A 13,529-nucleotide genomic window follows, 5' to 3' on the forward strand; every position below is an offset into this window, starting at 1 on the left:
AAGTGTCCGGACTGGTTATGATACATCTCCAGCACCAGACTGGCATCTCGACGTGGTATGAGGATCTGGTATATTCTATCGCAGGACACTGGATCCAGGCTCCTTCTAAGCAACAGGCCTTTTTGAAGGAAGAGTTGGTGGCGATGTCTCCGCAGTCTCAATAGTTCTGGGTCTGCACTCTTCCTGCGGACTCTCTCAGGAGTTCTCCCACTAGTAAGGAAGTAGAGTAGTTCACCGAGAACTCTACTTTCGGACTGGAGCTTAATCCACCTTTCTTGTTCGCCCCTGGACTCAGGAATATTTGATGAGGAAGAATCAGCAGCTGAGCGATTTTCAATGCAAACATTATCTTGCTGAGCAAATTTGTTGTAAAACGCCGGCATCTCCACTTCTTCCCAGGTATCTTTTGGTTCCTCTGGGGCTTCTGTAGTGGGAAGCCGGGACAGGGCATCAGCATTATCATTGGAGCAGCCTGCTCGGTATTTCACAGTGAAGTCATAGTTGGCAAGGCGGGAGGCCCATCTTTGCTCCAGCGCCCCTAATTTGGCTGTGTTCAGATGCGCCAGGGGGTTGTTGTCCGTGAAGGCGACAAACGGAGTGGCAGCAAGATAGTCTTTGAACTTTTCAGTTACAGCCCACACTAAAGCGAGGAACTCCAGCTTGAAGGAACTATAATTCTGATCATTTTTCTCAGCTCCCCTCAGGGATCTGCTGACGTAGGCAATCACCCTCTGTTTGTTGTCCTGCACCTGGGCCAACACAGCTCCCAGGCCTCTTTTACTGGCATCCGTGTAGAAGTGGAACGGCTTCTGATAATCCGGGTAACCCAGAACAGGGGGTTCAGTCAGCTTCTTCTTTAGGAGCTGGAAGGCAATCTCCCGTTCTTCATTCCATTCAACAGGGATAGGAGTCTTTGGACTCTTCTTGGGATGCCCCCTAAGGAGTTCCTGGATCGGATCCGCAATTTGAGCAAAATGCGGGATGAAGCGTCTATAGTATCCTGCGAAGCTGAGGAAACTTCTCACCTCTTTCACGGTGGTGGGAGTAGGCCAATTACGGACAGCAGCAAGTTGATCAGGATCAGGCTGGACTCCTTCGGCACTAACAACGTGCCCTAGATACAGTGAGGAACAGAAGTATTTGAACACCCTGCGATTTTGCAAGTTCTTCGACTTAGAAATCATGGAGGGGTCTGAAATTCACATTGTTGGTGCATTCCCACTCTGAGAGACAGAAAATAATATAAAAAAATCAGGAAATCACATTGTATGATTTTTAAAGAATTTATTTGTCTTGCACTTCTGAACATAAGTATTTGAACACCTGAGAAACAGCAAGGATTCTGGCTCTCAAAGACCTGTTACTGTGCCTTTAAAAAGTCCACCTCTACTCCACTCATTAATCTAACTTAGTAGCACCTATCTGAGCTCTTTAAAGACACCTGTCCACCCCACAGTCAGTCAGACGCCAACTACTACCATGGGCAAGACCAAAGAGTTGTCAAAAGACACCAGAGACAAAATTGTGGACCTCCACACGGCTGGAAAGGGCTACGGGGCAATTTCCAAGCAGCTTGGTGAAAATAGATCAACTGTTGGAGCAATTGTTAGAAAATGGAAGAGGCTAAAGATGACTGTCAGTCTCCCTCGGACTGGGGCTCCATGCAAGATCTCACCGCGTGGGGTATCACTGATGATAAGAAAGGTGAGGAATCAGCCCAGAACTACAAGGGAGGAGCTGGTCAATGACATGAAGAGAGCTGGGACCACAGTTTCAAAGGTCACTGTCGGTAGAACACTACGCCGTCATGGTTTCAAATCATGCATTGCACGGAAGGTTCCCCTGCTCAAGTCATCACATGTCCAGGCCCGTCTGAAGTTTGCCAATGACCATCTGGATGATCCAGAGGAGGCATGGGAGAAAGTCATGTTGTCAGATGAGACCAAAGTAGAACTATTTGGTCTAAACTTCACTTGTCGTGTTTAGAGGAAAAAGAAGGATTAGTTGCATCCCAAGAACACCATCCCTACTGTGAAGCATGGGGGTGGTAACATCATGCTTTGGGGGTGCTTTTCTGCGAAGGGGACAGGATGACTGCACTGTACTAAGAAGAGGATGAATGGGGCCATTTATTGTGAGATTTTGAGCAACAACCTCCTTCCCTCAGTCAGAGCATTAAAGATGGGTCGTGGCTGGGTCTTCCAACATGACAACGACCCGAAGCACACAGCCAGGATAACCAAGGAGTGGCTCCGTAAAAAGCATATCAAGGTTCTGGAGTGGCCTAGCCAGTCTCCAGACCTAAATCCAATAGAACATCTTTGGAGGGAGCTGAAACTCCGTGTTGATCAGCGACAGCCCCGAAACCTGACAGATCTAGAGGAGATCTGTGTGGAGGAGTGGGCCAAAATCCCTGTTGCAGTGTGTGCAAACCTGGTCAAGAACTACAGGAAACGTTTGACCCCTGTAACTGCAAACAAAAGCTTCTGTACCAAATATTAACACTGATTTTCTCAGGTGTTCAAATACTTATGTTCAGCAGTGCAAGACAAATACATTCTTGAAAAATCATACAATGTGATTACCTGAAAAAAAAAAAATTATTCTGTCTCTCAGAGTGGGAATGCACCTACAATGTGAATTTCAGACCCGTCCATGATTTTCAAGTGGGAGAACAGTCTCAAAATTCCTATGGCCTAAACAACGCTCCATCAGCTGGAATGTCCCTGGAGCGTTGCACAATCCGAACGGCATATAATTAAACTCAAACAAACCCATAGGCGTAGTGAAAGCGGTCTTCTCTCGATCTTCTGGGGCCATGGGTACCTGCCAGTACCCACTCGTTAAGTCCAGAGTGGAGAAGTAGGCTGATGACCCCAGGGCAGTCAAGGACTCCTCAATGCGTGGCAACGGATAAGCGTCTTTGTGGGTGTTTGATAGATTTTTCTATAATCCACGCAGAACCTTATGCTGTCATCTTTTTTCCGGACAAGAACTAGGGGCGCAGCCCAGGGACTATGACTGTCCCGGATTATATTAGAGTCCTTCATTTCCTGTATCATCTCTTTCACGGACTGATAGGTAGTAGGTGGTATGGTTCTGTATCTCTCCTTGATAGGAGGATGAGAGCCAGTGGGTATGGTGTGTTTGATTACACTGACCTCTCCATAGTCCGTGGAGTGCTTGCTAAAGGCCTTGTGGTGCTCTTTCACCAGACTCAGGACTCCCTCTATTTGCTCCTTCGGGGTGGATTCGTTCCCCACATGAAGTTCTTCCCACCAGGATACTGAAGAGGCGCTGGCAGGGGCGCTGCTGCTCTGTGTGGTCTGGAACGTCTCCGTGGCAGGCAGTCGGATCACCTTCTGGAAAGACACCTGGAAAAGCTGAGCAACGGGGCAGTGCTTAAAAAGAGTAACAGGGTGATCACCGAAATTAATCAGACGGACAGGCACTTTACCTTGAGACACGGTCACCAGACTCTTGGCTGTTCGTACGAAGGGATGATTCTCAATTTGAATAGGTTCCACTAGGGCTTGATAGTCCTGGCCCTGGATCCCTAACACAGCACGACACCACAGGATGATCTGGGAATTTGGAGGCAGAATTACCGTCCGGTTGTCCCGGATCCGGACAGTACAGATTTCTCCTTTCCCATTTGCGAACCTTTGTTGAGCACACAGCACACTGATAGTCTTTTGAATGACTCTTTTAGAAGCAAGTGAGGTATAGTTTGATTCAATGCTTCGAGCACCTCGGAGTAACAATTTTTAAAGACATTAGTCCGTAGGATCACAGGGTGTCCTCCTTTATCTCCGGCTTGTACCACAATCACACCTTGCTGTGGTAATGTGGCTTCTCCCACCTGAAGGGTAGGTTCCCAGTACCCATGAACTTTCACTGGCTTACCGTTGCTGGTAATGATATCCAGACAGGATTCTGGCGGCTGGGTGAGGAGACTTGAATCCCAAAATTGGTCAAAGGCAGGCCGTTGGATGGTGGTGACCTGAGACCCGGTATCCAGCAGGGCTTCAAAAGGTATCCCGTTGATACATATGTTAATTCTTGGGCGAGATCCTACGTATCTGGGCATCCAGTTTGGATCCCTTGGACCTATTGTTTTACCTCTCGAGGGGCGGTCCTCTGCCTCAGGGGTGGCCCGTTTAACTGCCAAAACGTGGATTCAGTATGTCCATATTTTTTTACAATAGTGACAGACAGGCTGCCTGCGATTTCTAGACTGGTAACTCGGTCGTCCATCAAGTTCCTTGGGGTATACATCTTTAAATGCAGGCGGGAGCCTTGGAGGCAGGGGGCTTTCATCTTCCAGTAGCAATGGTCTTTCCCATTCTTCTATTTTCCTGCACACCTTCTCAAGGCTCTTAGTGAGATGGTTTATCTGTTACTGGGGCCTGAGTGGCTTGACTAACTCCAGACGGCCTCACATTGACAGTATTTGACTGACAGGCCTGAGGTTCAAGGGAGGCTGCTGGCCCCATGGGCGGGTTTTGGCCTAGGATACTGATGGCCAGCTCTTTAAAGTACAAAAAACGCACAATGGGGGTGTTGGGCCGACAGCATCCTCAGCTGGCCCTTTAAATGCTCGCTGTTTATACCCGCAATGAACTGCTCTCTCAGGGTCCGGTCCTGATCCTCGGCCTCCTTAGGGTCCACCTGGACCACAGCCCTCAGGGTCTCTTGCAGGGACAGAGCAAAATCACAGAGTGACTCATCAGGCTGTTGCTTCCTGCTGAAAAATCGCATCTTAACTTCGGACACCGTTCTGGCCTCAAACGTGGTGCCGAGGCGATCAAATATCTGTTCCAGGCAACTCTTTTCAGAAAGGGGCCAGGACATGACTTCCCTGCGGGCGGCCCCTTCTAACTGGGCTAGGAGGATCTCAATTTGTTGTTCAGCAGAGATAGGGTAGAGCCGGAACAGGGCCAGGATTTGGTCCCTAAAGTCCTTCAATTTATGGGCTTCCCCGGAATATCGTGGGAACCAGGGAGCCCCAAAATAATACGGCATGGTCAGTGGCATCAGACTTGATGGTGCCGCTGCGGCAGGCGCCCTATTATCTGCTGCGTGCGCTTCAGTAGGCACATAGGGGGCTGCCTGCCCCGCTTCCTCAGGTGCGGACATAGCGTTGCTAAGGGGGCTATGGAGTGAGTATGGCCCTTTTTAAGAAACTCCGGAGCTAAGGTGGACGTATTTTTCCCCCAGGTCAAGTCTCTTATTGCTAGTGGGGGACCTTCCCCAGTCTCCTGGCAAGGATCGGGACCTTCCCGGTACGGATATATGCAGGGGCTGGTGAATATGAAAGTTTGTACTTACTCCAGCGGTGCTTGCTCCAAATCTCGCGAGATGCGTGATTACGTCAGACGGGAGTCCCACGCGCGGCGTCAGAAGGTAGGCGCGGCCTCTTGGAGCTCCGGGATTCAAGGTAGGCGGTATCTTCTTCAGAGACAGGGCGGCGTTTTCTTTCTTGCAGGCTGGGCGGTACCTCCTCTTTGTCTTTTTCGCGCCAAACGGACCCAGCAAGGCGCACAAATCCAGTCAGGTTAAGCGGCCATTTTTTTTTTGAGCACACGCTGTCCATTCACTGACAGCAAGCGGTGACTTCAGAAACAGCAAAACAGTCCATGCAATAAAATCTTCACACCGCGATTATTACAGTCCTTTGGCCCAGCAATTTTCCTCAATAAACAAGTAGGGCTTAGTCACTTTTTGGGCATACAATGGCACACAGTTTTAAATTCCGCAATGGCGTAGGAATAGTCCGTAAATCCTGTTTGTGACGCCAAAATATGCAGTACGCGGACCTGCAGGGTATAGCGATGTGAGGTCACGGTTACTTAGGCAAACGAGGGTTGCTATGGGTTACTCACAGTTTGTAGGGAGACCCTGGGCAGGCGTACAGCAGTGATGGAAAGGCTGGCACAGAAGTCCTCTGGGGCACTCTCTGTATATAGGGACCAGGCCTGATGGTAGATGAGGTGCCCTGGATATTGCAGATGTTTAATGTGCCTAGGGCAAGGTCCCTTTAAGGTTCGCGACGCCAGTGCCTGTAACGGTGGGACACCGATTTATAGTTGTAATAAGTGAGGAACATAGTGTTGTGGTGAACCAAACTTTTGTTTACTGGAAACAGTTCAAACTTTATACAATTTAGGTTCAGTTCCACTTTGCAGCAGTAATCAATAGCAGGCTCTTACAACAATGGCAGGTAATGTTCTTTGCAAGATACTCAGAGGGTAAAATCAACACTCACAGACCAGGCTGCACTATTTCCTCAGATATCCTGGCTGTCTGTATCCCAAGGCCCATATGCCCTAATGCTGGCTTTTATCCTTGGTAGCAATCCTCCTCAGGTATATATCCCTTGCTTTAGGTTAATGATCCTTCTGCCCTTCAGCTTACTTGACTAGCTGGAACACTGGCTCTGCTCTGCTTTGGTTAGGAACTGAAGGATTCTCCCAGGAGGCAAACTCTTCTCTTGGGGTGAATCTTCTAAGCTAACAGAGGCTCAGGAACTTCAGGCAGGCTAGACTGCACTTACTAGCCTCCTGGACTGCACTGCACTTCCCTGTCTGGGCCTAACTATATATACTAAGTGCTCACTAGCTCCCTCTAGTGCCTAGGATGCTGAACTACACCCTAACAAGCCTGATACCCAGATAAACAGGAAAATATGCATATAAAACATCATATTAACACAAATGGCATGTTAACCCTTGTGTAGTGCCCACATTTACCTAGTGGGACACCACATAAGGACCCCCCCATAAGTGTCATCCATAGATTCCCCCCCCCCATAAGTGTCATCCACAGATTCCCCCCCCCCCCCATAAGTGTCATCCACAGATCCCCCCCATAACAGTGTCATCCACAGATCCCCCCCATAACAGTCATCCACAGATCCCCCCCATAACAGTGTCATCCACAGATCCCCCCCCATAACAGTGTCATCCACAGATCCCCCCCATAACAGTGTCATCCACAGATCCCCCCCCATAACAGTGTCATCCACAGATCCCCCATAACAGTGTCATCCACAGATCCCCCCCCCCCACATAACATTGTCATCCACAGATCCCCCCCCATAACATTGTCATCCACAGATCCCCCCCCCCCCCATAACAGTGTCATCCACAGATCCCCCCCCATAACAGTGTCATCCACAGACCCCCCCATAAGTGTCATCCACAGACCCCCCTAAGTGTCATCCACAGACCCCCCCCATAAGTGTCATCCACAGACCCCCCCCATAAGTGTCATCCACAGACCCCCCCCATAAGTGTCATCCACAGACCCCCCCCATAAGTGTCATCCACAGACCCCCCCCCATAAGTGTCATCCACAGACCCCCCCCATAAGTGTCATCCACAGACCCCCCCCATAAGTGTCATCCACAGACCCCCCCCATAAGTGTCATCCACAGACCCCCCCCATAAGTGTCATCCACAGACCCCCCCATAAGTGTCATCCACAGATCCCCCCCCATAAGTGTCATCCACAGATCCCCCCCCATAAGTGTCATCCACAGATCCCCCCCCCATAAGTGTCATCCACAGACCCCCCCCATAAGTGTCATCCACAGACCCCCCCATAAGTGTCATCCACAGATCCCCCCCCCATAAGTGTCATCCACAGATCCCCCCCCCATAAGTGTCATCCACAGATCCCCCCCCCCATAAGTGTCATCCACAGACCCCCCATAAGTGTCATCCACAGACCCCCCCCATAAGTGTCATCCACAGACCCCCCCATAAGTGTCATCCACAGATCCCCCCCCCCATAAGTGTCATCCACAGATCCCCCATAAGTGTCATCCACAGACCCCCCATAAGTGTCATCCACAGACCCCCCCCATAAGTGTCATCCACAGACCCCCCCCATAAGTGTCATCCACAGACCCCCCCATAAGTGTCAGCCACAGACCCCCCCCATAAGTGTCAGCCACAGACCCCCCCCCATAAGTGTCAGCCACAGACCCCCCCCATAAGTGTCAGCCACAGACCCCCCCCATAAGTGTCGGCCACAGACCCCCCCCATAAGTGTCATCCACAGACCCCCCCCATAAGTGTCATTCACAGACCCCCCCCCTCCCATAACAGTGTCTTCCACAGAGCCCCCTTAGTTCAAAAGCGCACCTTTTTGGTTCAAATTTTTTTATTATTATTTTCCGCCTCAAAAACCTAGGTGCGTCTTATGGGCAGGTGAGTCTTATAGGGAAAAATACGGTATATATTTTTTTTTATTCTATGGAAAGGGGGGAGAATAAAAATTTTATTGTGTGTGTGTGTGTGTATATATATATATATATATATATATATCTCTCACATGATCATGGCATCTAAAGGCTTTAATGACCGCGATCGGCATTATTGCATTTGCTACCCATCACTCCAGTGCCGTACATGTACGACGCTGGTAGCAAAAAGGTTAAAGGCTTTGTCTGCTTTTTTTAATTTTATTTTTTTATTGCTGACCTACCCTCATCAATATCAGGTTGGCGGGTTCACGACTCCCGGCACCCCCACCAATAAGCTGTTTGAAGAGACCACATCGCTCCTTTGGACTTTAAGCAGGACAAACTGCCTCTCTTGACTTTCTCAGTCAGACCATTCACTGCGGCAAGAGAGGCATGTGGATGAGTGACACAGAGTATCATACCTTACACTGGTAGGTACAATTCTCTTTTGTGGACATCTTTATCTAGGCCTATCAAAAGAATAATAGAGCCGCCATACTGTCATCCCCTTTCTATGCCTACTAATATACTAATAGATAGCATCTTTCCCTAGCAGCATCAGTAAACTAACAGTGGGTTACTTATCTGTAGAGGAGTTTTAGCTCTAGTTGCTGGCTGCTAAAGAAGGATAGTATTTTGTATTTAATTGTCAATGGTATAGTACCACTGAAATAAAAACAGGCAGAGATTCTTAAAAAAATTGTTTTCTATGAATAATGACTTAAAAAAAAAAAATCCCTTTCTGATGGAAGTGTTCCTTTAACTTTTAATTATGCATCTGTCAGCAGAATCAGTCCTATTACACCAGGCATACTGCCTGGTAGGGTTGAACCTGCTCATTAAAATGATCCCTCTGTTGTGAAAATTGGTCGCAGCATTCCTGAGGAACTTAGACTTAGTTTTTCTTTATTTGCATAAAGAATGAGGTGCACTGGAAAACTAAGGTGCACCGATGTGTTAGGGCTTCGTGCACTCAAGCCGCAATTTGCATAAAGAATAAAAATCTACCGTATTTTTCGCCCTATAAGGCTAGGTTCACACCTGAGCGTTTTACAGCGCGTTCCTACGCGCTGTAAAACGCTCAACAGGCAAAAACCAATGTTTCCCTATGGGCATGGTTCTCACCTGAGCGTTTTACAGCGCGTACGAACGCGCTGTAAAACGCCCTACACCCCAAGAAGTACAGGAGCTTCTTTGGGGCGTATTGTCGCTCATATTGTGGCAGTTTTTCATTGGATGCCTCTGTGGTTAATCGCGTACTGCGCGCGTTTCCAAAATACGCCTCAAAAGCGCCTGTGAAAAGCGCTTATCGAATACGCTCAGGTGTGAACCCAGCCTAAGACGCACCGGCCCATAACACGCACCTAGGTTTTAGAGGAGGAATATATTTCATTACATCTCAGGTCACGCCACCAATCAGACCCCCAATGTTAATAAGACCCCAATCAGACCCCCAATCACACCTCAGCTCAGACCCCAATGTTAATAAAACCCCAATCAGACCTGAGATAAGAGCCCCATACCTCTCATCAGGCCCCATTATCATCTCTTATGCCTCTCATTGGCCCCCATTATCGTCCCCAATGCCTCTTATTAGCCCCCATTATCAGCCATTATGCCTCTCATCACCCCCATTGCCTCAGAATAGCCCCCATTGCCTCATGTTTTATAAAATAAATAAAAAACACTTACCTCTCCTGGACGCCGCCGCTTCTCACCGCCCGCGATTTTCTTCATCCTTCATCCTGCTGTCGGCTGTGCTGTGAACTGGCGCACAGTACAGAGTACAGAGCCTTCACCGCATCCTGGTCCTCCGGTACTAATGAGTGCTTCCATAATGGAAGCGCTCATTAGTATTCACCCCATAAGACGCACTTTTTGGGGGGGGGGGGTGCGTCTTATGGAGCGAAAAATACCATATTTTATGGTTCAATAAGATTAAAAATACCATATTTTACTAACCTGTAGTATGCCTGGTTTTATGGGGTTAATCCTGCTGCTCTTTACATTTTCAGTTTTGTGGGAGTAATTGTAGTTTTTTTTAAATGCTATTTGTAGTTTTATCCAACACCGGATAAAAGCAATCTTATATATATATATATATATATATATATATATATATATATATATATATATATATAATATATATATACACACACAGTACAGACCAAAAGTTTGGACACACCTCCTCATTCACAGAGTTTTCTTTATTTTCATGACTATGAAAATTGTAGATTCACACTGAAGGCATCAAAACTATGAATTAACACATGTGGAATTATATACATAACAAACAAGTGTGAAACAACTGAAAATATGTCATATTCTAGGTTCTTCAAAGTAGCCACCTTTTGCTTTGATTACTGCTTTGCACACTCTTGGCATTCTCTTGATGAGCTTCAAGAGGTAGTCCCCTGAAATGGTTTTCACTTCACAGGTGTGCCCTGTCAGGTTTAATAAGTGGGATTTCTTGCCTTTATAAATGGGGTTGGGACTATCGGTTGCGTTGAGGAGAAGTCAGGTGGATACACAGCTGATAGTCCTACTGAATAGACTGTTAGAATTTGTATTATGGCAAGAAAAAAGCAGCTAAAGTAAAGAAAAACGAGTGGCCATCATTACTTTAAGAAATGAAAGTGAGTCAGCCGAAAAATTGGGAAAACTTTGAAAGTAAGGGCTATTTTACCATGAAGGAGAGTGATGGGGTGCTGCGCCAGATGACCTGGCCTCCACGGTCACCGGACCTGAACCCAATCGAGATGGTTTGGGGTAAGCTGGACCGCAGAGTGAAGGCAAAATGGCCAACAAGTTCTAAGCATCTCTGGGAACTCATTCAAGACTGTTGGAAGACCATTTCAGGGGACTACCTCTTGAAGCTCATCAAGAGTGTGCAAAGCAGTTTGTTATGTATATAATTCCACATGTGTTAATTCATAATTTTGATGCCTTCGTAGTCATGAAAATAAAGAAAAACTCTTGAATGAGAAGGTGTGTCTAAACTTATATATATATATATATAGAAAGAAACCAAAAACGAAGCATCAGCAGCACAAGACCAAAACAGTGGCGGTTGAAACCGCATTGAGACGGTTGAAACGTTGCCACAGAGGGGAATAAAGGATCCACTTTTTACGTCTATTGGAGTGCTGCCTCATCTTTGGAAACTATATATATATATATATATATATATTATATATATATATATTAGTTACATCTTTAATTTTTTTTACTGTTCATATTGCATACTAAATAACTTGGTTAAAGTTTTTTTGCCTGGGTTCAAGCTGAACCAGGACATAAGCTCCCCTTTACTCGTTTACCATGTATAGTGGCCCATAGGAGGCATTTCTAGATCTGATGCTCCCCCTTGCCCCTGCTTTGATCAGGAGTGACCCCGGTGAAGTCACCGCACTAATGGGCAGTCTTTAGTGCTGCCCTAGTCTGTAAAACCGCCTAGGGCAGCGCTATAGACTGCCAATTTGGGTGACATCACTTCTAGGGCGGGAATTCTCCGCCTAGCATAAACATCTGAAGCATGTACGTCAGTGGTAGTAAATAAAAAGCATGGGCAGGGCAAGGGGGAGCATCAGAGCTAGAGATGTTCCAATGCTCCCACTTAGGCATGGTAAATGAGTGAAGGGGAGCTTATGTCCGGGTTCACCTCAAGTTAAGTAGACACCAGCTCAGACCTCAGATCAGCCCCCCAATGTTAGGGATCATTCACAAGGCTGTGTTCGAACCGTGCCTGAATTCACTTGAAAGGGTCCGCATTCCGGAAGGTCGTGTGGAAAGGAGGGCACTATTGAGTGCTTCTGTGGGGTTTCTGTCCATGCCTGTGCACCGCAAAAAACAACGGCCGTGTAAATGAACCATTAATCAGACCTCAGTTATAACAACACAAAAAATAAATCAACATACTTCCCCTGAGGTCACAGAGCGCGCCTACATCCTTGCGCTGTGGTGCAGGTCACAGCCGACAGCGTGCGGCTCCAGCAACAAAGACCAGGGAGTGGTGAGAACAGAGGCTGCACTGCGTTCATCGCTCCTCCCCGTTCCTACTGTACTAATGAGCACTTCCATAGTGGAACAATGAAAAAAATTTAATTGCTTGTCAGTAAAGCCCGAAATGTAAACAGGGAGGGATTAAGATGGGCATTCAAATTGCATCAGCTTATTACTTACATTTACCTTCAACTGTATTTGGATTTTTTTTTTTTTCCTCTGAAGATTCATGTTTTTATACGTCCTCTGATGAACTGTGATATTGACAGGGGTAAAGGTAATGTTTAGAGTGGAGGTCTGGTGGTGATAGCTGTAATTATGGGAAGTGTTTTTTTTTTTTTTTTGGTTTTTTTTTGTTTTTTTTGGGGGGGGGGGAAGGAGAGAGAAATGTAATTTGTGGGGGAAACCAGCTTGAAGCTTTAGACAACAGTCTGACCCTAAATGGTACTGGTTCATCCACAGCTTACCCTTCTACTGATCCTGTGTTATCGAGCCATTTAAAAAAAAAATAGCCTTGTGTTTGAATTTTCACTATTATGTCAATGTCAGTTTTTAGCTGTTCTTTCTATGTGATGCCTTTCTCAAGCTAAAACTGTGTTTTATAACTATTACAGGTTTGTCGGGAAATCTTGCAGACTTGGAGAAGAGAAGACAAACATTTGGAAAAAATTTCATCCCCCCGAAGAAAGCCAAAACATTCTTGCAACTCGTATGGGAGGCATTGCAGATGTAACCTTAATCATCCTGGAAATTGCCAGCCATAATATCTCTAGCCCTATCCTTCTACCATCCTGTAGGGACAGATAATGAAGGCAAGTGACCTTTTGCATCAGATTTATGTTACTGTTCTCACATGACATAATTTCCTACAATTAAAATTTACTTCAACTACAAGCACTTCTTGCATACGAAATGTGTTCATAGCTTGCAGAGCGTACCAAAATCTGATTTCCTTTTCCTGCGAGGATCACATGTGCGCTGCAGGATTAAAGCTTCTGCAATCTAGAAGGAGCAGGTGGAGTCCCTGGCTGTCACTGATGGGGACAGAAGTGGTTTATTACTACTTTTACCTTCTCCTGTGCTCAGTGCGTAGCGCTCAATGAGTGCCATGCAGTGAATAGAGACCGGCTGTGCTGTTTCTTCTATTGAAACCTGAAATCATGTGATTGCTAGATGTCTTGAAGGCATAGGAGAGTTGCAGGTTTTTAGCAGACCCTGATTAGCTCTGCTCGTATACATTGTTGCCTCGTTCATGCAAAACTATGCGTATTGTATA

At 46.8% G+C, this 13,529-nt stretch overlaps 1 protein-coding gene across 1 annotated transcript in view; it reads left to right on the forward strand.

Moving 5' to 3' along the window:
* ATP2B4 (ATPase plasma membrane Ca2+ transporting 4) overlaps positions 1 to 13,529 on the forward strand; it is a 228,982-nt gene that overhangs the window by 90,607 nt on the left and 124,846 nt on the right. Inside the window, 1 exon segment of the mRNA XM_040424121.1 lies at positions 12,868 to 13,065. Within this exon segment, the coding sequence (XP_040280055.1) occupies positions 12,868 to 13,065 (198 nt within the window).

Source organism: Bufo bufo, chromosome 3, assembly GCF_905171765.1.
Source record: "Bufo bufo chromosome 3, aBufBuf1.1, whole genome shotgun sequence".
In the NCBI taxonomy this organism is placed as follows: domain Eukaryota; kingdom Metazoa; phylum Chordata; class Amphibia; order Anura; family Bufonidae; genus Bufo; species Bufo bufo.